This window comes from Vipera ursinii, assembly GCF_947247035.1.
Source record: "Vipera ursinii genome assembly, chromosome: 1".
In the NCBI taxonomy this organism is placed as follows: Eukaryota; Metazoa; Chordata; class Lepidosauria; order Squamata; family Viperidae; genus Vipera; species Vipera ursinii.
In genome coordinates, this window is record NC_139512.1 from 7,279,714 (window position 1) to 7,304,189 (window position 24,476).

Consider the following 24,476-nt stretch of genomic DNA (forward strand, 5'->3'; position numbering starts at 1 on the left):
CTTCAGGAGTCACCGATGCTGGCTTGCTTTTCTGTCCTTTACTGCAGTAATTAGAATTTGCATGTTTCTACTATCCAAGGTGATTGTGCTGGGGGCTCATTACCAACCCTCCTTTTCCTGGAATTGTGGAGGAGAGATAAGTAGCCTAAGGTACGTCTGAGGTGTCTGAGAACATGTGTGAACCTCTGCCTATATTTGTTGATACAATATTCCTTTTTTTTAAACACTCCCCCAATCTAGCTCTTGTAATTTGGCAAATCCCATGACTTTAATGACTGCAAAAAAGGAGCAGAGGAGGGAAGGCACATGCAGGATCCAATCTGGATCAGTCACCGGGACTAGAAGTTTTGTCTTCCGAGCTTTCGGACTCGTGCTGGAGCCCATCCTCAGGGAACTTCTCTCTAGCAGAGCATGTGCTGTTCTCTGTGTGGTATTTCTATGGTGCCTGTTGTATGCGGCTTTTTAGATGTTGATTGGGGTATGTTGATGGCTGGCTTTTAAGTCATTGGCTGTGGTTTGCTTGTGCTGCCCAGCCCTCGCCTTCAAAGTACTTGATAGGCTGGTGGTAAATCAGCCCTCCTGTTGACTGATGAGGGGCCTGTTTTCCAGGCTTCAATCACTTCCCTGGCTGTTTTGTGCCTGCTTGTCCAACAATCTTAGTAGTTGCAAAATTGAATTGAACTGTGTCCTTTTCATGGTAGTGTGAGGCTACCAATGACTTCGGATCTCCTCATCTGACCTCTCGCTCGTGTTCTTGCCATCTGCTGGTTAGCTTCCTCCCCATCTGTCCTGCATAGTCATGATCCACGCAGGGGATTCAGTAGATTACATTGGAAGTATCTCCCACTTCCAAGCGATCTTTACAATGCATAATTTGTCCTCGTATGGTAGCCTCTGGGCAGTGTCTGCAATGCCCACTTGCAGATCTCGGAAGCTGCATTCTGCAACTTCTGAAATGTTTTTGATGTAGGGCAGGGTGCGTGCCATGTGGCTGGTCATGTCTAATCTAATAAACACCTGAGCTGCCTGCTCTGATTTAGATAAAGCTTATTTGAATGATTTTATGCCCAAATCACACTAAGATCAGAGAACTGATGCTACTACAAGGAAGACACAACCATGGAATTCCATGAGCGCCTATCTTGAAAGGGGACAGTTGTGCCTGTAGAATCCTATTGCCGAATGCTACACCTTGGCCACCCACAAATACAAATGGGAACCAGTGTGGACAGAGGTGCGCATTCTCATTACACACTGCAAGCAAAACAAGTGGCCTAGCTAGGAATAGCATTCATTGCTGATGCACTATTGATGCACTACTATAGCGTTACTGATTCTGAGGCGTTCGAACCCTCTTTCGCTATTCAGAAACAGAACTTGACAACCCTTTGCCTCCAGCTACTTCCTTGTTTACCGTGCCTTCAATGAGCCCAGATGGAGAAGAGACTCAGCCAGGGACAGAAATGCTCAGGGGAAGCACACACAAGAATAAGGAGCGCTCCATTCATGCACAATGACTGCAGTTACCTCTAAGGGAGACACAGAGCTAAAAAGCAGGAAGAGATGAGAATAGGATCCAACTCACTATTTGCAAAGAAAAAAAAACCCCAAAACATACAGCTTTTGAAAACTTAAATCCACATTGCATACCTCCACAATTCACCAGCATGTTAACCACCGCTCCAGTCCTTGCAGCTTTAGTCTAGCATCACTTAATCATGCTAACTGAGTCAGAAACTATTATTTGGGGGAACATTTCTACCTAGCTGCAATCAAATTACCCTAAGCAGTTTGATTATGATTTTGTTCCATTACATCAGTGTCAACTGCTAGTGAACAGCTGAGTTGTTTTTTTCTCCCAGGGTAATCTGTTTTCTAATTGGTCCATCAGGTTTCCCAGCGAAGTGTACACCGCTGTTTTAATCAAGTCCATCCATCTTGCTGCTGCTCATTCTATTTTCCCTTTTTCCCCACCTTTCCCGACTTTTCTATAGAGCTGTGTCTTCACAAAATATGATAATTTGAGCCTGGTCATTTGTGTCTTGAGTGAAAACTGTGGATTGATTTGTTTTCTATGATGCATTTGTTTGCCTTCTTGGCTGTCCATATTATTCTTAGGCGTCTTTTCCAAATCAAAGTTCGAAAGCTTCAATACTCTTTCTATCCTGCTTCTTCCAAGTCCAACTTCCACTGCTGTAGGTGGAAATCACGGCACACACAATTCTGATTTTGTATGGGATTGACTTGCCCTATCCATGCAGGCAGAGGAGGCATGCTGCAGGCCCCATCAGCCAGAGAATTCTGGCTGGTGGGGTCCAGGAGGAGGGTCTTCTCTGCCATTGTGCCTGCCCTCTGGAACATCCTATCCCTTCCCTCCCCCACCCCAAACGAGGTCAGCTCCAACTCTCCTGATCTTCCGTAAGAGCCTAAAGATCTGACTCTGCCAGTTGGCTTGGGGCACCAAAGGAGGGGCTTCACGTTGGAAGTCATCATCATTGGCATCCTTCAGTCTCGAGAGAGTACGGTATCGTGCTCTGGAAAGGGCTCCTAAAGCAGCATCTGGTGTGGCTGAAAAGGCCAATTCGAGAGTGGCAGTCCCATCCACACTGAGGGCAAATACAACCTGTCCTCTGTCCAGCCCCCCCAGATTTCGCTGGTTCCAGGACTGCCTCTTTCCCTCAGCCTGCCGCACAAGTGTCTCTTCGAATTGGAGAAGGCCATGCTGCGTCTTTAGCCTCCAAGCTGAACGATCAGAGGTCAAGGTTTCCCAACTGTTAATGTCCATTCCCAAGGCCTTTAGATCCCTCATGCAGATATCCTTATATCGCAACTCTGGTCTCCCTCTGGGGCACTTTCCCTGCACTAGTTCTCCATACAGGAGATCTTTCGGAATCCGACCAACGGCCATTCTCACGACATGCCCAAGCCAGTGTAGACGTCGCTGTTTCAATAGTGTATACATGCTAGAAATTCCAGCACATTCCAGGACTGCGCCATTTGGAACTTTGTCATGCCAGGTGATGCCGAGAATACGTCGGAGACATAAAGGATCCATACACCGTACATAAAGGGTCCAAGACTCACTTGTCGGAAGTGGTTAATAGATTAATATCAGATCCCCCTCCCACTCCCCCACCCATCCTACTCCCTCCCTCCCTGATACAATTTGCATTCCATGCCCAGGGAACCTTCCCTTAATGTTCTCATGATTGCCAGGTTCATTCATTTAGATTTTTGAGAGGATAAAGATACTTATAAATGTGGCTTGTCTTCCCAGTTTGTGGCATTTGTTGCTTTTGAGCAAAATCCTTTAAAGGTTAAAACTACACCTCCTGACTTGAGTGGATGAGAAGGTTCCCACAACATCCGGACCACGGAGAGATCCCATTACTTTCTATTGAGCAGGATTTTTTTCTACCATCCTCTCTTGTTTCCAAGCTCAGTACCTCATCAGTGCCAAGTACTGGAGAGAGCAGCCATGACTGGGAGATGATTGTCCAAAATAATAATAATAATAATAATAATAATAATAATAATAATAATAATAATAATAATAATAATAATAATATAATAATAATAATAATATAATAATAATAATAATAATAATAATAATAATAATAATAATAATAATAATAATAATAATAATAATAATAATAATAATAATAATAATAATAATAATAAATCTTCCATTTTGTCTGAAAGTTTAATCTGCCCTGTTTCCAAAAATAAATCGGGGAAGTATGAATTACATTTTTCATGCTCGATTTTGTTTTAACATAGCTTCTCCGTTTTCTTTCGCGATATTCTCCCTGCCCACTTGCGATTCAGGAGCTTCAACAACTGAGAAGCCAAAAGGGGCTGCAGCAGCAACCAGAGGATGAATACGAGGAAAACCGCCAAAAGGTGCAGGTAACAAAGATAACGGAGGGCGAGAAATGATTATGGGGAAAAAGTCCCAGGGAGGACATGACGAAATACCTGTGAAACGTAGCATGGGGCGGTTTCTTTGCCACCAAGCAGCTTTTGTTGCGAACAGTTCCGATGTGATTCGTGTCTTTGTTTCTTCCCGGTTTGCTTTCCTCTTGACCGTCCGTTTTAGATTATTTGTCATAAGCTATAATCATACGTATACGATTAGACGATAGGATTATGAATCTTTGAAGCTGCCTCGTGCCAGATCGGATGCCTCTAGCTCAGAATATCCACCACTTTGTGCGGGTTCCCAGAGATAAAAACTTTTCCCGCTTCTACGGTAGCAGAAATCCTTTTAGGGAGGAGATCCCTGGGGTGGAAAGGGGAAAAAAATCTGCCTAAGAAGCTCAGGTTCCTCTTCCGGGAGCGGCCAAGGTGACGGATATTGGATTTGCAAGGACTCCTCTTTTCTCTTTCCTTAGGACCTAGAGAGACAGAACGCAGAGCTGGAGCGGCGCTTGCATCTGGCCGAACAGGCCCTCGCGGAGACCCTTTCCGAACGGGAGAAGATGCACCAGGAGGTCGCTAAATTGGCAGAGATCATGGACATGAAAATATTTGAGCTGAGTGAGCTCAGGCAAGACTTGGCTAAACTTGTGGAGAGCAACTAAACCAGGAAAGGCCGCAGCGGAAGAGCGCAACAACCCTCCTTTGAACACCGGCGTGGTGGGCGTGGGTGATCGGTATGGATAAGAAGTGAAGACTGCTTGACTTATCCAGGGGTTGCATCCTTTCGCCTCTGTGTGGACATCTTGGGAGAAGCAAGTCTAGGTAGAGACTGGAGAGGACCTCCGTGCCCATTTCTCCAGCCTTATTGTCCTTTCGGACGCTTCCATTTCTATAAACCATGATGTGTTGTTGTTGTTTTTGCCTAGCCTGAGGCAGTATGATGGGTTTTTCCGCCCCAGTAGTTTTTGATAGAGAACTCTTAACTCTTCCCCTCAGCCATCCTACGGAAGCAACCACTGAGTCAGAACCCCTATTGTTCCCGTAACCCTTGTGTTGTGTTTTTAGCAAGACTGCTTTTTATAGATGACTAAAAGCTTCCCTGTGCAGTCAAGCGCTCCCAGAGAATCCCGACTCAGTTTTTTTGGGGAAAAATCTTGGGAAAAGATGGTTTTTCCTTTTCTCTCCTTCTTTTACTATATGTATTGTGGGGAGGGCTGTCTTGTTTTAAATCTCAAAATCAGCACTGAATATTTTTAGCAAATCGGCAAACTGTGATATTCCGTTCAAAAAACTGGGAAAAAAGGCTGTGAAGGGCACAGAGAAAGGAGGGGGGGGAAGAGTGCAAGCAGAATCATTTCTCAGTTTGACAGCTGCCAAACACTGATGAATTAGGATAGAATAAAGGAACCTTTTTTTTAGTCTGACAAAGCAATGCAGTTCACACATAAAAAGGTAAAGGTTCCTTGTTACCTTCCCACCATAGTGGTCCCTATTTTTGTACTTGCATTTTTACGTGCTTTCGAACTGCTAGGTTGGCAGAAGCTGGGACGAGTAACAGGCGCTCACTCTGTTACGCGGCACTTGGGATTTGACCCAGCAATAGATCTAGAAGTGGGGGGAAAGAGGGCAATTTGTAGGATCACAAGTTCTAGCACACACTGCTGTTATTTAGTTTCCTTCAACCTGGCACCATGCTGGCCAGGAATGATGGGAGGTGAATTCCAACATACTTGGAGCGTACCTGGTTTGGAAAAGTGCTTCTTGATTTAATTCCCTTTTCCTTTGTCTTTGTTAGCCCAGGTGCCGCGGAGCTTGAGAGAGGAGGCTAACATGTCATGTCACTCAGAATGGTCAAACTGCCGGCCCGCCGGCCGGATGCGTCACACCGAAACTGCGACCTCCCCATTGCCGGCAGTGGGGGAAAAGTCCCGATATGTCGCGCAACGTCACATGATGTCGCGAGTTTGATATGCCTGTTCTTAGGGGATCAGTTTTGCCCTCAAAGCGGCCCTAGGTTTGTTTGAAGCTAATGTCATTCTCTCCAGTGAGCCCAAGGATAGCTTCTTTAGGAATCAGCTGATCTTTTCCCATTCTGAAGCAGAACTCTAGGACAGGGGTAGGCAACCTCGGCTCTTTTATGACTCATGGACTCCAACTCCCAGAATTCCTGAGTCAGCTATGCTGACTCAGGAATTCTGGGAGTTGGAGTCCATGAGTCATAAAAGAGCCGAGGTTGCCTACCCCTGCTCTAGGAAGTTCTAGAAAGACCACCTGGGAGGTTTCACTCTAGCCCTCCGTGTCTGCCATAAGTTTGCATTTTTCAGGCCTGGCAACCTTCTGGGGACGGAAAGTGAGGCAGAAAGGGGCGTGTTGATCCTTGCTGTACTGGCACCAACTTCATGGAACCATGAGTTAGTCCTGAGTTTTCTTTTTTTCCACTCCCAACAGCAAAAGAAAGAAAGTGTCAGCCTCCAGCTTCTTTGGCAGCAGCTGAGCAGACCTAACCATGGCTATTGATCTGACCTACTGTCTCTATCCCAGATGGTGTCCTAGTGGCACACAAAAGGCAGGCAGCTGGCCAGGGAAGGAGATGACTGGGTTAGCCATGGGCAAATTGTCTACATCTATCTGTGAAACACAAGAGCCTTTGACAATCCAGCAGGCTTCTGAAAGGGTAGCAGCGGCGGCAGCTTGTTAAAAGGTCCTTCGGATCGGGCTAAGCGTTGCTGTCAGAGATGTGACCTGAAAAGGGAACAAGTCCCACTCTGCTCTCTACACACCCCTCCCCCCAATTCCCCACCTCCCCTCTCAAGAACACAAGTCTCTGGGCTTAGTTACCATGCGGTTCTTCTGCTCGTTTGGGTACTGTTTGCAATTTGATAACATGGTAATAATGGTGTAAGTGAAAGGTTTTTATTGATAATAGTTTCTCTCGCTTTGGTTTAGTGCTACATGATTGAACCAATAACTCAAGCAGTTATTTGTATGGACAAAATCTTTGTGTGGATCTCTTGAATTCCTTCACAGTTGCAACAGGCAAAGTGAAATCCAGCAGAGAGACTGGCATGTTTTTGTTCTAAATTTAACTTTCCACTGTAAGATTCTTAACTCCTTTTGATTTTTAACATAAGACCGAAAACACCAGAAGAATCCTGCTGGAACTCTCCTGCCCGTTGGACCCATCATCCTGTTTCCAGCCTTGGCTGAACAGCTTAGAAGCAGCACATGGTGCTTTGCAGTTGGTCCCTTGCAATCAGTAATAAGGTACACTGCTTCTAAGACTGGATGCTCTAGTTCCATGGTGGCGAACCTATGTCACACGTGCCACAGGTGGCACACAGAACCCTCTCTGTGGGCACCCGTGCTGTCGCCCCAGTCCTAGGCCTTCAGTTTTATAAAACCTTTTCACTTTAGGCCTCCGCTGCTGTGTGCAAAAAACAAAAAAGGTTCAATCAATCAATTTCAACTTCTCATGGGCAAAAAAAAAGGATCTTGCAAAGTTGGAATTAATTGATTGAACTTTTTAGTCCCACTCAGTCTGCCGTTACCACCACAGCCACGCCCACCCAATGGGCCATGCCCACCCGATGGGCCACAGCCACTCAATGGGCCACAGCCACTCGGCACCCGACAATACATAAGTGGGTTTTGGGTTGCAGTTTGGCCACTCAATCTCTAAAAGGTTCGCCATCACTGCTCTAGTTAATGTCTAATGTACTGTGCACATTTGTAATCTTTCAAAGTCAACTAGGTCAACTGACTTAAGACTTTTAAGTTGGAATCTGATTATATATATTGAGAGAGAGAAATTAAGTGATTCCCAGTGAAATCTGTGAAAGTGGCAGGTTGAAATAATGGATTTATCAGTCCAAGGCTGGAAGTAGAATACCTCATGTTGTTGCCTTCCTATTGTTAGTGGAAAAAGTAGACACTGTCATGATTGCATGTAAACAGCTAGACCCAGAATTCAGAATTTAAGAATACATTTGAATTTGTGGATTGATCCTGATTCATGTTTGGTGGAGTGTTAGTAAGACAGTTCAAGTCTCACATTTTCTTCTTTGCTTCCCCCCCACCCCCAACTTTTCATAGCAGAGATTTAACTGGAATGTTGGTTTGATAACAGCCACTCTTGCTTTTAATACCACAGGGCTGATTGTGATAGAATTTGGACTAACCTCCCCAGGGTACCTGTACACACCCAGGTAAATTGAACCCTACTCATAAACAAGCTTACAGCTCAGTGATGATGGGAAGAAAAAGGTAACATGGAGGTCTTTTCCAACTTCTATTAACAATTTCTTCCACTTGGATGGAGTCATCCTAGCAAGACCCGAGATGGCAAAAAGATAGGCCTTGTCTTTCCAGAGAATTTCTTCTCCTTCCCTGTATGTTTAACTCTTTTTTTTAAGATCAAAACTAAGCTTACAGTGGCCTTGCTTCTCTGGGATCCAAGTCAGGATGATTTCCCCCCGATGCCCAGGCTTGTGCTCATTGTACTGCACTGTTAGGGACAGCGCAACTCCTCCTGCTTGTCCTTGAAGACACCAAGATATTTAGGACAGGAACGGCGGTCACGTGTGCCACAGTCTGCTCCATAGGCTCTTTGCAGGCTTTGCAGTCTACGGAGGTTTTCTGATTTTGGTCAGAAAAGGGGATCGGTGATGCACTTAAGACCATTAAGGGGAAGAAAAAAAACCTTGCTGAAAGAACAAAACAAAAGTAACCTCCCTGCAAAATGGTCGTTTAATTTAAAGCGTCCCGGCTGCAGAAAGGCTGAGCTCTGCTAGATTAAGGGCACAGGATCAAATCACGCAGCAGGGCTATTTCAGGCCGTTCTATGCCCCACATCTCTGCCACTGGAAGGGGGTGTGCGTGTGCTTTCCTTGTCGGAGTCAGTCCCGAGTCGAAAGGATATTTCAATGCGAGGGGCTTTTAACTGAAAGAGGGCTCTCTGCATCACTGGGACCCCAAATCGAGCCCTTTCTCGGGAAAGCTATCCTGTCTCCCTCTGCCTGTCATCCCTCGTTCTGATGGCCCAGGCAGCAGAGAAGGAGCTATGGAGGGGGGAGGGGAAAGGATGAATCTGCCGAGAAAGTGAGTTGTGCAATTATTTGTGAAAGAATGTAGCAGCTGAAGAAGGCACTCAAAAAACTGCAAACCAGTGAGGGGTCATAGGCCCCATGTCTTGCCCCCCCCCTTCACTAGAAAGGATGGCAGAACTACCACTGTGCCTTTCTGTAAGTCGGTCCTCAACATGCACCAAGGTCATAAAGCCTCCTGTAATCTGGAGGCCTTGGTTAGTCTCTCAGTGCTTTCGCTCTTGCTTCCTTGGGATTATTTCCTGGTTCGTTTCAGTTCAACCCATTCTTCTTTGTCTATTACCTTAGCGTGATAAGGGTTCCCTCCGCATGTTCATCTGTCGTGGCTTTCTCAGTTGCCAAGTTTTGGATCCAGCGCAGAGTCTCTTGGCTCCACATTCAACGCCTTGTTCCTGTCCAACGAAAGGCTTTTAATTGACCCTTTTTGCAACATGAATGACTTGGGGGTGGGCGGCAATTCCAAACATCTCTCTTTAAGCAGGAAAGGAAGGCAGCTTGAGAAATGGCTATCTGGATGTCAAGCTGTTTTCTGTCCAGAGGCTGCTTATCATGTCCCCAATTGTTTGGATTCTGCTCCTACTTCACCTACAACAGGGGTCTCCAGCCTTGGCAAGGACGAATTCTGGGAGTTGGAGTCCGCAAGTCGTAAAGTTGCCAAGGTTGGAGACCCCTGACCTACAACGTCTGTGCCAGAAAACAAAGCATTAGACACCTTCAGCATTTCCTAAAAGGTTCCCCACCCATTCCGATTCAGGTGACTCTGAGGATACAGATAACTCCCCCAAGTGGCTTCATGGGCCCTCAAGAGTGCTAATGACCAGCTGACTGGAAGAATATAAATCCTTCCATCCCCCACCGGGAAATGAAATGTTGATGAGAAATGAAACGTTTTTAAAGAAAAAACAACAACAACAATAAGAAAGTCCAGTTGCCTTTTGAAAAAAACATCTTTGGGACCACCATGACTTGGATGATTGAGAATCTCCACAGAGACTAGAGGCTTTGCTTTCGGTGAGCAAGTCTTTCTGAACCCCACGGTTTCTTATGTTGGGTGAGAAAACAGCGTCCGGTGTTCATGAATTCAGCTCATGAGGATGGAAGAAGACCTTAGATGTCATCTAGTTTAGTTCCCCCCCCCCCCGCTCCCCAGTCAGTGCAGGAGATGCTTGTTCACAAACGGCATTTCATCAGTCCCATGTCAAAGTCAAAGCACCAAGCATGACATCTGGCGTTATTTCGGAGTAATTTCTTTGTTGTAATTAACCCACAAACAGAAATCTTACCAGACTAAAGCAGTTATCTGCAGTAACTCTAGATATAACTCTTGTGAATGGCCAGGGAAGGTCCAACCTTGCTCTTTTCCTGCCCACCAGACATTCCAAGAGCTCCTCGGTGGTCTCTTTTTCTCTCAGGGAAGGAGCTTCTCCCTCATTCCACCAGATCCCACTAGTGCACCAACTGAGTGGGGGTGGGGAGTAGGAAAACTCCTTTCGAGTTCTTGCTATCAAAAGAGCTAGAAGCAGAAATCCATCATCTCTGTCAATTTCATCCTAATCCCAATCTCCAAAGAGATTCTTGCCCCAAGCATTTAGTTTTCGACAAACCCAAAACAGAACTGGTTCAAACCCAGACCTGGGAGCTGCAACCACATGGCGAAGGGGCGTTTGTGGAATTAAATCTTCTTCTCCTCACGCTTCTTTATGGTGGTCAGGACGAAGTTTGAGGTTTCCTTGCTCTTCTTGCCCGTAAAACATATCCCAAGGAGCCTTCCTTCCCTCCTCCTCCTCCTCCTTTCTCGCAAGCATGTCAAACTTCTTCTTTTCACCAGGTCAATTTCAAAAGAAAGGAAAGGAAAAAGCTGCCATTTGATTGCTGCATCAGCAGACTGGTTAAAAAATTGAAAAAAAGGATCTGATTGAGCACCCCGCCCAAATGTTGGTTAATTCTGTAGTCCAGCAACTCAGAACAAAATGGCCGTGGAGGTCGGTAACAAGAAAAGGGAAGTTTAAGACCTGTGGACTTCAACTCCCAGAACTCCCCTGGCTGGGGGATTCTGGGAGTTGAAGTCCACAGGTCTTAAAAGTTACCAAGGTTGGGCACCCCTGAATCCAAAAGGGAGAATACCCACAAGAGCACCATGGCCTCCAGAATCAAGACGTGGACATTTTAGATAAGTAGGCATAGTTATCCATAGTTTCCATTCATGACTCCCTCAGTTCACACTGTATATGGGTGAAGAGATGAGGATGAAAACTTAAAGTGAGCAGCAGACTGAAGTTCCTAGAGCTATTCCATTTTTGTGGCTGTTCCAGGACTTCATGCTAGCTGACTTTAGCAGTTCACATGTTACTTGCTCCTGACCCATTTACGCCTGTAACACCAGCACAGCTTTTTAGCAGTTTTCAGACCAACTGCATTTCTATCAGATGACGTTCTTTGTAGTCTATAATTGCCATTATGATAATTTATAGGATCTTCATAAATTAGGATGAATTATATGCACAGCCAGAATTCCCCTTTACATCTTTAAAGGTCAACATCAACCATTTAAATTGTGCCTAGTAAGCAACTGGCAACTGTTCAGATCTTTCTAATGGGCACCATTTGATCTCAAGTTACAGACTATAATTTATAATTTCAGGGCCCTTTTAAGAGAAGCCCCGCATAAAACATAGTGCATTAGTTAAGTTGGATGTAACCAAGCTGTGGACAACTATTGCCAATCTAATCAGTTAGCCACAATGGGTGGGCACCCCGGCTTTATGGAACCAACTGCCGGTTGAGCTCCGGACGGCACCGGATCTTCGCTCCTTCTGGCGCGGGTTAAAGACCCATTTATTCGAACAAGCTGGCCTGGCCTGATGGGCGAACGTAAGGGTTTTAATGGGTTTTATACTCTGATTGTTTTAATTGGGCAATTATTAAATCTTTTTTTAACTTTTGTATTTCTATTTATATGCCCTGTTCAACGCCCTGAGTCCTCCGGGAGAAGGGCGGTATAAAAATTTAATAAATAAAAAAATAATTAAAAAAAATTATGCAAACCCAACTGTTGACCACAGTTGATAACTGGGAATTCCGTACAAACTCTGGATCATGGAGCACCCCCAAATATCAAACATCCTGTTTTGGGGCAAGGCACCACTAAAGGGGCAACTGCAGCTCAGAGATCCTGATTTATTAAGAGCATCTCTGTTGTCTGGGTTTGATTTTATTTTCCTTTATCCACCAATACCTGTATCCCTTTGTTATCCTTTATGACTGCTGGCAGCAGTCTAGTTTCTTGGATTGTTCTTTCCTCTCATTTATTTATGGGGAATTTTCTTTAAGAACGTGAATTGCAGTACAGATGATTTCTCATAACTTTCCTGCCAGTTCTCCTGGTTGGGATGAAGCTAAAAATAATTAAATCCCTGGATTCAGACCTGGATTCCTTTCCAATGTACGGAAGAGGGGGATGTTGTTTAAAGAGTTCCTCCAGGGTCTCTCTGGGGTTACCTGGAGATTTGGGGAAGGTTCCTTTCTCAAAGTGATTCCTTGTTCTTCAGTCGCTACATGGTGTCTGACTCTTCACAGGCCCCTGGATCATAGCACCTCAGCCACCGCCACCCCATCCTCCACTGTCTCCCTGAGTCTTCCCAAACTCATGCATCAGTGACACGATCTAACCCCCTCCTCCTCCTCCTCTGCCGTCCCCTTCTCCTTTCGGCTTACATCTTTCCCAGCATCGGGATCTTCTTCCATAAGTCTTCTCTCTCCTAATTAGGTGGCCAAAGTATTTGAGCTCCAGCTTCAGCGTCTGTCCTTCCAAAGAACAGCCAGGGTTGCTTTTCTTTTAGGATCGACTGATTTCATCCCCTTGCAGTCTCAAGAGTTCTCCTCCGGCGCCACAATTTGAAAACATCAGTTCTCCAAGTGATGCTCTCGCACAGGTCCTTCCGTGAACAACAAGAGTTGTAGGATAAATCCCACAGCAATGTGGGATCAGATCACCATTCAGTGCAGGGGGGGGAAAAATATTACACTAGAGAGTTAAAAAATGAGCAATCTTTTCAAAAATTGTACACCTTAAAGATTCTTGGGAGCTCTGAGCCTCTGACTCCTTCTTACGAACCTTTATTATCAAAGTACAACATGTGTACAGTGAGATTGGCTGACCTTCCAGAGAGACGAGGCTGTGGTTACTTCCAGAACCTTAATTTGTAAGCCATATTTTTAAAAAGATGGTGGTTAATTCTTTACTATGTCAGCCCTTTGAGCTGGGGAGGGGGGGGGAATCCCCCAATAACTCATTAATAATACAAATTTATTCAAAGAACATGTTACTCATATATTAATCATCCCCTAAGAATTTTTTAATCCATTCCAAGCACTCTGCATAGATTATTTTACAACAGATTGTGCGGCAGGTCTAATATAAATCATAGTTATCCCTATTGTGCAGTAGATAAAAGACAAGGACTGCTTGGCTGATGGGGGGGGGGAGATTCCTGTTAAGAATTCCTCAGTTCCTTTTCTTTTCCAAGGCACCTCAGACATCTTGGAGCTCAGAAGCTAAGAGGGATTGGAGAGGAGACCACAAGGGGATCTTGGAAATGGAATTGAAAGACACCCCAGACAGATCATTTCTGGGCTTTAATCAAGATGTCTCCAGGTGTTAACCTAGACCAGGGGCTCCCAATCTTGACATGCTGGCCGAGGAATTCCGGGAGTTGAAGTCAGGTCACAGATGGGCCAGAGGTGAGCCAGTGGTGCCAAGTTCTTAACAGGGGCTTTCATTGGCATCCCTTCTTACAGCTCCTGGCCATTATCCCTGAGCAAGTAGGCCATTTCGGATGACTGAAATAAAACAACAGCCATAGCTCAGCCGTTATCCACCCACAGAGGAAGCTGCAGAAAAGCCCCTTGGATCTCCTCCTGCCCTGAATGGCCGCTGTTCTATCAAGCTTTGAGACCAGCAAGGCATGCTAGGTGTGCGCTGCAAGCTTCTTCAGGGTTCATGGGTTACTTAACCCAGCTTGGGGGTTCATACAACACACTGAATTGGATAACGTGCACATGGGCTGGCTTTGCACATTAGATTGAAATGGAGTTAGGCTAGCTTGTGGCTGAGCACCTCTTGTGAATTCAGCCTGCGAGAATAGGGATTGTTCTATCCTGAGGGGGAATTCATAAAAGCACATAAAAAACATGGTCCCCAAACCCTGGAACGGCTTTGCTGCCCTGAACCAATAGAGGTACTTCTTGACTTACAACCATTTGTTTAGTGACCGTTCAAAGTTACAATGGCACTGGAAAAAGTGACTTATGACCATTTTCCACACTTACAACTGTTGCAGCATCCCCATGTTCATAGGAGGAGCCTGTGGTGGTGCACTGGTTAGAATGCAGCACTGCAGGCTAACTCTTCCCACAGCCAGGAGTTCGATCCTGACCAGCTCGAGGTTGATAAAATGGGAGCAATATGCAAATAATGCTGACATTGTAAACCAGGGGGCTTCAAACTTTGCCCTTTGTGACTTGTGGACTTCAACTCCCAGAATTCCTCAGCCAGCGTGCCTGGCTGAGGAATTCTGGGAGTTGAAGTCCACAAGTCATAAAAGGGCCAAGTTTGAAGCCCCCTGTTGTAAACCGTCCAGAGACTGCTGTAAAGAATTATGGAGCAGTGTATAAATCAAAGTGCTATTGCTATGATCGAAATTTGGATGCTTGGCAACTGGTTCACGGTTATGACAGTTGCAATGTCCGCAGGTCATGTGATCACCTTATGTGACCTTCTGACAAGCAAAGTCAATGGGCAAGCCAGATTCACTTAACAACCCTATATTACTAACTTACTAACTTAACTGCAGTGAGCACTTAACAACTGTGGCAAGAGAGGTTGTAAAATGGGGCAAGCAACAAATTTGCAGCACAATTGTGGTCGTAAGTCGAGGACTGCCTGTACAGTGCTTGTCGCTCTTGACTTTGTTGGACTGCAGCCTCTATTTCCCATTTATCTCCCCCCCTTTCATTGCAATATAAGAATCCCCCGCCTTCTTGAGCCCTCAATTTTAAAACAAAAAACCTGCTACATTTGGTGTGCGCGCACGCACACACACACACACACACACCCCAAAGTTAGCCCTTTCACCTGTGGGCTAGCATGAGAATCTGAGTGGAGGAAATTCTCCTGACTCTCCTTCATTCAGCAGTGAGGGTGACGTTGTGAGGCACCGAGGCCTTTCTTAAAGAAAACGTGGTGCTGCCCAGCAGTTCCTGTGACCCGAGAAGGGATAGCAAATCTAGAAGACAAAAAAAGTGCTTTTCATCAGTATGGTTAAATGGAGTCTCTGTGTTTAAGAATCCACCACCTCAGAACATCCATGGTCGAGGATAAGCAAACGGAAACAGCTGACATTTTTGCAGTGCTTTTTTTGTAAAAGAAAAAGGTGCCGGAACTCACACGTGTCATACAACCCGCCTTGCCTACCCTACAAGGTTCCATCCAAAAAAAGGTGCTGGAACTCCGTTCTGAGCGTTCTATGAAAAAAAAAAGCCCTGCATTTTTGTCTGTGTTTGTGTGTGAACTGCTTGTAGGCTTGCCGAGGATATTATTAGAACTGGAACTCTCATCTCAGTGGCGATTATTCTCTGGCACAACAGGAAGATTGGAGTTACTTTGAAGCCATGTGCATTCACACAACAAAGCAAGATGTGGATGTTCAGAATCCATTCAGCCCTTGGTGAATTTGAACTTTGCTAGACTGACGTTGTTACTCCTTCTGAAGATGTCTCAAGCCAATGGCATCACAGCCCCCTCCCTTCCCAGGTGTGGCTGGTCTCTGTTTTTATTATTTTTATGAATAACTCAAGGCCGCCAACAAAGCTAATCCACCTTCCCCGTCCTTTTTCCCCCCATAATGACAACCCTGTGAGGTGGATTGGGCTGAGAGAGAAGGGCTGGTCCAAAGTCACCCAGCCAGATGTCAATAGCTTTTGAAGGACTCAGACCCATCAGGCACACAATTTTACCCCATATTTTTTAGTCTGCCCTCCCATCTAGTTTTAAAGAGGTGAATTGGTAGGGCAGCCATTTTACGATCATCCCTCTCAAACCTTGTAAAAGAAAACTTTCGCAATTACTTTATACCATATCAGCTTTGGAAGCCCATTATAAATGACCCTTGACTTTAATCCATTTTTGCCTTCCATGGCAAACAATTCCACATTTGCACTAAGCCGTTCGAGAAGGATTATTTGATTGGCTGGGTCTCTGTGGTGGATTTAGCCAGGGTTTAAGCCTCAGTGCCTACGTTCATACCACGTACTAAGTCAAAACTAACTGAATCCAATTATGGTTTATTCGATGCACGAATCCAAAAAATAAATAAAAAATCTCTCATTTGCTATGCCATCAATCAGAGGCTTAGTTAAGTGCAGTGTGATTTCTTTGCCTACAACGAATGTTGAAACGGGAGGAAAGAGCTGTAATTCCCTCCGGAATTTCCTTGTGGTTAATTAAGATCCCATCTGGACCAATTCTGCCAGGGGAGGGGCGAACATGAGAACACTGAGGCCGCTGCACAGATTGAGGCTCCTGGGGGTGGGGGATGCGAAGCTTGTGGCTTGACATTCGCTCCGTTTCGTCCCGAGGCAAAGGGCCTTGACCCAACGGGAACTCCTGCTGGAAGAAGGAAGGAGCAACATCACGTACAGGCAGTCCTCGACTTACAACCGTTCATTTGGTGACCAAAGTTACAGCTGCACTGAAAAAAGTGATTTATGATCGTTTTTCACTTACGACCTGGCCAGCATCCGCCATGGTCACATGATCAAAATTTGGACGCTTGGCAACTGACTCATATTTCTAACCTTTCTATTGTTTTGTATTGTCATGTGATCATCTTTTGTGACCTTCTGTCAAGCAGTGTCAGTGAAACCAGCTTCACGTATCAATCGTATTGCTAATTTAACAGCTGCAGTGGTTGACTTAACAGCTGTGGCAAGAAAGGGTGTACAATGGGGCAAGCCTTGGTGGAGCAGTGGGCTAATGCCTCCTTAAGTAACACCAGCTGCCTGCAATTAGTGCAGGTTCAAGTCCCACCAGGCTCAAGGTTGACTCAGCCTCCCATCCTTCCCAGGTAGGTAAAATGAGGACCCAGATTGTTGGGGGCAATAAGCTGACTTTGTAATAATGCCGCTTGGGGGGGGCGAAAGCCCTAATAAGCAGGCATGTACTATTGCTATTGCTAAGCACATTGATTTGTGCTTTAAATTGTAAGCCGCCCTGAGTCTTCGGAGAAGGGCGGGATATAAATGGGATTTTTTAAAAAAGGCTCACGTAACAACTATCTCAGCCAGTGAAATGTTGGGCCCAGTTGTGGTCGTACGTTTGTCTTTCTGCAACAGAGGTCATTCACAACTGTCTTGTGGCAAAGGCTGTGGTCAAACCGCCTTTCCCAACCAAGAAAACCACATGCTTGGCATGCATCCTGCTAACTCAGCGCAAGGCGAGAATTTCCCCCTGAAACATGACCATCCAAGGTTGTGCCAAAGGACCCGGTTGATCTTGCATAAGCCCTTGATGGAGAGAGGAAGGCTGTTGTCCCCAAGGAGGTGTCCCGTTGCTAGCGTGGTGGATCTTTCTATTTTTACACATCATGTGTCCTTAGCAAGCAAGATTTCTTCTTGGAGAGACAGACCTCAGAACGCGTGGAGACCTTCACAATATTGAATAATCGTTACGTAGACGGTGGCTGCAAAGATTGCAAAGCTCCTTCCCAGGTTATCGAGAACCAACAACACTGCCGCCTCCCCACACCCGCAACTCTTCAGCCCAATTTCACCTAACTATTTGGAAATTTTGTCCTACCTCTTCCAGGTGTACTCTCTGTAAGATTGTGATCTCTTTTGAAAATAAGTCCTGGGAAATCCCACTGGATGTTAGTAGGCTATTCTAGCCTAAGAAGCTTTGCAATATATGTTGAAAACTTCAGATATGTCTTTATCTGATCAAGAAACAGCTCTGAATTTGCCTAAAATGAAAACGGTGATTGTTGGACCAGACATCAAGGTAATGTGATAGCTATAAAATCTGTCCAGCTATCACAGGTGGGGAAGAAGGAATATCAACTAGTAAAGCTGAGAAAGCCAGTTCCATTTCTCCAACTCTATGGATGCTTCACTAGTTTTATAGTACCTGCATCTTAGGGGGGTTGGATATTTCGGAGAACAGCAAGACCCTCAGCCATTAAAAGAACCTCAGCAGAAAATGCTAGGCTCCTGTTGAGTGGATGCATCTGTTAACCTCACCACATTTCCACAGGTACCTCTACAGACTTCTGCCAATCACAGTTGTTGTTCATTTGCTAAATCATGCCTGACCCTCCATGACCCCAGAGTTTGCCCAGACTCGTGTTCATTGAGTCGATGACACTATCTAACCATCTCATCCTCTGCCGACCCCTTCTCCTTTTGTCTTCACCCTTTCCCAACACCAGGGCCTTTTCCGATGAGTCCTCATTTGGTGGCCAAAGTATTTGAGCTTCAGCTTCAGTTAGGGTTTAATTTATTTTCAATATCTATATTTGTACATTCTATTATTTATGTCACTGTTCACCGCCCTGAGTCCTTAGGGAGAAGGGCAGTATACAAATCAAATAATTAATAAATAAATAAATAAATAAATAAATAAATAAATAAATAAATAAATAAATAATAAATCTGTCCTTCCAAAGAACAGTCTGGGTTGATTTTCTTCAGGATCGACTGGTTTGATCTCCTTGCAGTCCAAGGGACTCTCAAGCCTTCCCCAACACCACAATTTGAAAGCAATCACAGTTCAAATGAACAGTAAAAATGGAGTATTTGTAGTAGGCTATGCTAATAACCAGGTGCCTAATAAATAGGGGAAGGAGGTGAGATTTAAACCAGAAGACTTTCAACTTCTGATACGTTTTCCAGCTCAATCCCACCAAACATTGCTCTATTTCAGGGATCTTCAAACTTGGCCCTTTTATGACTTGTGGACCTCAACTCCCAGAATTCCTCAGCCAGCGTGCCTGGCTGAGGAATTCTGGGAGTTGAAGTCCACAAGTCATAATAGGGCCAAGCTTGAAGACCCCTGCTCTATTTGATAGGTTCCTGTTTTATGACAATTGTCAATTGCTGTACTCTGGAAATTATTTCATGCTGTCTGAAAGAATTCCCTTGGGCCAAATCAAACTCCCAAAGCTCATCAGCAGAAAAAGCTCTTTCCTCCAGCATCTGTTGCTTTCCTAGGAGGAACTAAACATTGTCTTCACACAAAGCACGTTCTCTGCCCTTGAGTGCCAGGTTTTTCAGCTTGTCTGGGAGAGGGCATGAGTTGTGGAACCGCTTTGCTGTAATCAGGAAAGGGCAACATCTGTCTATCCAGATTGCCTTCAACCAGCTGTGCAGAGACAAATGGCACAGACAAAATGTCAACCAAAGCCTGCAACCTCAGCAACTTTAACATGGGTGGACTTCAACTCCCAGAAGCTTTGCTGGCTGGGGAATTCTGGGAGTTGAAGTCCACCCATGTTAAAGTTGCTGAGGTTGAGAAACACTGCTCCAGGGTGAATTTACAGAGATCGTAATGCAAAATGCAAAGCAAGCAGCAGTTGTTTTCTGGACACCTCAAATAAGGAGGCTAACATTATTCAAGAATAGAGAGAGGGCCCATCTGCAGAACAACTGAGTCTTCTCTCATCAGAGATCAGCCCACTCCTTGACGCCTCTTCCAGCGTCCCCACAGTGCAGGAGTTTCCCTAAATGAGCATTCTGACATAAGGGCTACCCATGCTGCCATCTAGTGATGGCAACAGAACACACCTGTGATACCGATGGGGTTCTTTACACCTGGCACACACGTTTGCCAGCTTCATACTCTCTGTATGTCTTCACACACTATATTTATTTATCAAATCATATGGTTGCCCATCTCGCAAAAAATGACTCTGGCAGCATATAACAATAAAGATACAAAAACAGTCATTATTAAAAATATTAAGTAATTCTTGTTAAAATATAAAAAGTACAAGGCCCAGAGAAATTAAATACAGCAATAACAATAGCATTTAGATTTATATACTGGTCCATAGTGCTTTACAGCACTCAGTGGTTTACAATATCAGCATATTGCCCCCCAAAAAAACAATTTGGCTCCTTACTTTACCAACCTTGGAAGGATGGAAGGCTGAGTCAACTTTGAGCCGGTCAGGATCGAACTCCTGGCTGTGGGCAGAGTTTGCCTACAATACTGCATTCTAACCACTGGGCCACCAGGGCTAATATCAGCCAAAGGGAGGGAGCCAGCTTAGAATTTCACTGGTCCTGTGGACCACTTAGGCCTGATGACATAGGCAAGGGGTTTGCTTGGGGGGGGCGTGTCTTCCTGAACAGTAAGAAGGATGTAGCTAACTCACTTTGGGAGATGGAATGTGACCCCACATTCCTGAGCCCACCAAAGCCCTTGGCTGATGATATCTACAGCATGCCTTGTCTGCCAGATCTACAGGATGGACAGATGTAATTGGGAAGAGGCAGCCCACAGATTACCCAATCCCATGCCATAAAGGGCTTTCAAAGTCAAAAACAGCACCTTGAATTAGACCCGGAAGGGAATTGGCAATCAGTGCTGTTCTGGGAGCACACGTACTGTAACTGCCTGTGGTATTGCATTCTTCACCAGCTGAAGCTTCCAGATATTTTTTGAGGGCAGTCCCATAGACAGGACATTACAGCAGTCTAATCAGGAGAAGGCTAGGACGTGAGTGATTATGAGCCGAGCAGCCCAATTTAAGAACAGGCACAACTGGTGCACAACATGAAGCTGTGCAAAAGTCTTCCTTGTTACAACTGCCACCTACTCTTTTGAGCAGGAGTTGTAAGTTGAGGAGGACCCCCCCAGGTTGTGCACTGGGTCTGTTTGGGGAAGTGCAGCCCCGAAGATGGCAGATAATCCTAGAACTGACAGGCCCCCAAATCCATCAGTTTAGCTAAAACCTGTTGTTGTTCCCCATCCAGACCGTCAGATAAGAGGTTTACTACATTGCTTAATTCACCAGGGGGAAGAGATATTGTGTACTGATGGGAGCTTACCCAGCAGCCTCATATGGATGTTAGGGGGTTTTCTTCTTCTTCTTCTTCTTCTTCTTCTTCTTCTTCTTCTTCTTCTTCTTCTTCTTCTTCTTCTTCTTCTTCTTCTTCTTCTTCTTCTTCTTCTTCTTCTTCTTCTTCTTCTTCTCCTTCTCCTTCTCCTTCTTCTTCTTCTCCCCTCCAATGGCTGCCTCACCCAGAAATCCAGCCACCCCCTCCCCACCATTTCCCAAGACCCGAAATTTGCCACTGTCCTCTCCCACCATCCCTGGGAGGGGAAAGATAAGCACCGCAAAGCAATGCACCTTCACTAGCTCTTAGCACCATCAAGGGACCCAGTCATCACTTCCCCACTCCATGACAATACACACAGACACACTAACACTCAAGGGCACCCTACCCTCCTGCTTCCACCAGCTGGCAAAGGGGTCCTTTCCATTCACCCCGTCAACGCCTTCTCTGGCTCTGACCCAGACGGAGGAAGAAGTCTTTAAATCGCAGCTAAAAACTTAACCAACAGATGGACCCATGTTCTTTTCTTCCTTCTTGGGGCTACCAGAGAGAAGGCAAAGGAGCCTCTGGGAGAAAGGAAGTCCATAGTAACTTGTCCCTCAAACCCTGTATCCAGCAGCAAGGAAAGCCAATGATGCAAGAAGGGACCGGTCAAGAGCAAAGGCATCCAGCAGCAAAAGCCGCAGAAAATAGGGGGATACGGGAAGGGACCATCTTCCATTGCAACTTGGAATCACCACTAAGTCCATAAATGCAGCTGGTACAGTCAGCGTGGCAGAAGAGCCAACCCAGCCCACAAAACGCCAAGCGAGGCCATCTTCTAGCACGTTCCATTCTGATCTGCTCCATTTTCCTCCTCCGGCCCAAAGAGACAGAAAAGTCCACCGCCACCAAAAATATCTTCCACGTGCTGGAAGAAGTAATAATCACAAGGGCAGCCTGACTGTCTGGCTCCCTCTCTTCCCGCCATCTTCCCGGAAATCTTGTAGCAGCAAAATTTCCTTTGAAAGCTGCTGCCAAGTGTAGGAATATAAAATGGAAAAGCTGGAGTGTGAAATTGCAACTTGATTTAAAAGCCATTACATGTTCTGCCCGGTTTTCTAGCAGTTCGTGGTGCCAGAAACTGGCTTTGCAGCTGGTCCAAAGGAGTGGGAGTGGTAGACCTCTGCAATACGGATGGGTCTCAGCCAGCTGATGCTATTTCTGGAGATCTTTGACTTATTCAGCTCTACTTTTAAATATTTAACAGCACGAGAGTGAAAGAGCAGCTTTTCTTCTGGAGAGCTGCAGTTTAATACCATGATGGCCCAAATGAGGTCTAGAAGCACTGTTTTGAAAGGCTGGCATGCTCTGGAACCCTTTTTCAGGCTGGCTGGCCACTGTAGAATCCTCTTGTTCAGGACCCAGCCTGAGTTACACAGCCTATGTATTTCACAAAATCCTGAGAGCAAAGAAATAACAATTAAAAAAATCCTGCCAGGGACTGTGGAGCAGGGGGTCTTCAAACTTTGCCCTTTTATGACTTGTGGACTTCAACTCCCAGAATTCCTCAGCCAGCTTCTGGGAGTTGAAGTCCACAAGTCATAAAAGGGCCAGGTTTTGAGGACCCCTGCTGTGGAGAATATAGGAATCTGGTATGTGGGGTCCTTGATGCTCTCTAAATTGTGGTTGTTTTCTTGCAGACGTTTCATTACCAAACTAGATAACGTCATCAGTGCTGACTGTGGAGGATATGGAATCTAGTATCTCTGCTCCCACCAACACTGAGGAGGACAGTTTTTTGGGCCAACAGAGACAGAAAAACTGAGTTTAGACTCTGGTTATACCACTCCACTGAAATATCCAGGAACCATTACACGAATTCTATTTCTACCTTCCCACAACACTTGGAACCAGACCCTGGTTTTCCCTATTTCCTTTAGCATGTTAGGAACCCAACCACTGGGTCTTGCTTCTTATCTAGCTAGGATTTAACCAGCCAGACCACCATCCTGCTGCTGCTTTGATCAGGATCGTTCCTTCTTCCCGGTCTTTGTGGCTAGGCAAGGAAAGCAAAAGGACTCCTGACTCAAGAACAGCCGGCTGTCCAGATGGGAACTGAGTTAATGTTTCTCAACCTTAATAACTTTTAAGATGGGTGGATTTCAACTCCCAGAATCCCCCAGCTAATCCGCTGAAATTCTTGAACAGGTTGGCCACTTTTATTGGAGAGCTGGGATAGCCAAAAACTGTGTGTACAGTGCAGTAGCACCTTTTCTAACACATTTTTATTAAAAAGGCTAAGATTTCATAAGCTATGGCTCAGTTTATCAGCTACACGGTATAGACCAGGGCTAGGCCACCTTGGTTCTTTTATGACTCGTGGACTTCAACTCCCAGAATTCCTCAGCCAGCCACGCTGAGGGGAAAGGAGGAAGTTTCCAAGCTGAGCCACGCTGACTCAGGAATTCTGGGAGTTGAAGTCCACGAGTCATAAAAGAGCCAAGCTTGCCTAGCCCTGGTCTATAGACTGAGCATGTGTTTCTCAACCTTGGCAACTTGAAGATGTCTGGACTTCAACTCCCAGAATTCTCCAGTCTAGACACCTTCAAGTTGCCAAGGTTGAGAAACACTGAATTAGACTGGAGGATGTAGCCAATTTTGGCCAAAATAAACCTTCCCTCAGTCTTGTTCCCACTCTATGCATCTGAGGAAGTGAGCTGCAGCTTAACAAAAGCTTTCTGCTTTTAATAAAATACGTTGCAAATAGCTTTCCAACACTCTTCCCCCCCCCTTCCACAGAATTGCGAACACATGCTTCCTTGTGAAAGAGCAACCATCCAGCTATCTTGCGGGAAACAATTAAAAGTCGGAGAAGGAAATCTCGCTGCGATTCACCCTGCCATTAAGGCTCCCGCAAAACCAAAAATGAGAAAGGAACTTGGAAAAAGAACGCATTTTTTTCCCCCACCATAGCCGACGAAGGAATCCATTTTTTTCTGATTAAAAGAAACGGTATTCTATTGTCCGCTTGGCGTTTTCAAAGTCTTTTTGGGATGGGACAAGACTTCTCCAAGTCCCTGAAGGGCTTGAGGATTTCTCTGCGGGCGGGAAGAGCCTTTTTTATTGGCTTTCGGCCGCTAAGGCTGGTGAAACTACTAGGCTACAGCACAAGAGAGGCTGCTGGATGGATGGATGGAAGGATGGGAGAGACGATGTGGGAAAGGAGGACCGGCCTTTGCAAAGCTTGCGAGTGCAGAGAAGAGATTGCCTACCCTGGGAACGGTGTCCATGGCAACCCACCCAGGGAACCCCTGCAAGAAACTCCGAAGAGGAGAGATCAGAAAACAGATGCCTGCC

The 24,476-nt window shown here is 45.5% G+C and overlaps 1 protein-coding gene and 1 long non-coding RNA gene across 7 annotated transcripts in view; one reads left to right on the forward strand and one right to left on the reverse strand.

Moving 5' to 3' along the window:
- Positions 1 to 6,030, forward strand: part of HOMER3 (homer scaffold protein 3) — a 39,914-nt gene extending 33,884 nt beyond the window's left edge. For 5 of the 6 annotated variants that reach the window (XM_083364387.1, XM_083364386.1, XM_083364391.1 and 2 more), the window contains 2 exons: positions 3,829 to 3,909; positions 4,395 to 6,030. In XM_083364387.1, coding sequence (XP_083220513.1) covers positions 3,829 to 3,909; positions 4,395 to 4,583 — 270 coding nt within the window. In that variant the 3' untranslated portion in view covers positions 4,584 to 6,030. The remainder of the gene's footprint in view (positions 1 to 3,828; positions 3,910 to 4,394) is intronic. The other variant, XM_083364390.1, reaches the window with a different exon arrangement.
- Positions 6,031 to 13,162: 7,132 nt separating this feature from the next.
- LOC310641931 lies at positions 13,163 to 22,594 on the reverse strand. Its single transcript, XR_014492808.1, has 3 exons — positions 21,129 to 22,594; positions 15,157 to 15,307; positions 13,163 to 13,862 (listed from the first exon to the last, which is right to left on the reverse strand). It is a non-coding gene; the product is annotated as an uncharacterized lncRNA (long non-coding RNA).
- Between the last annotated feature and the right edge of the window lie 1,882 nt (positions 22,595 to 24,476).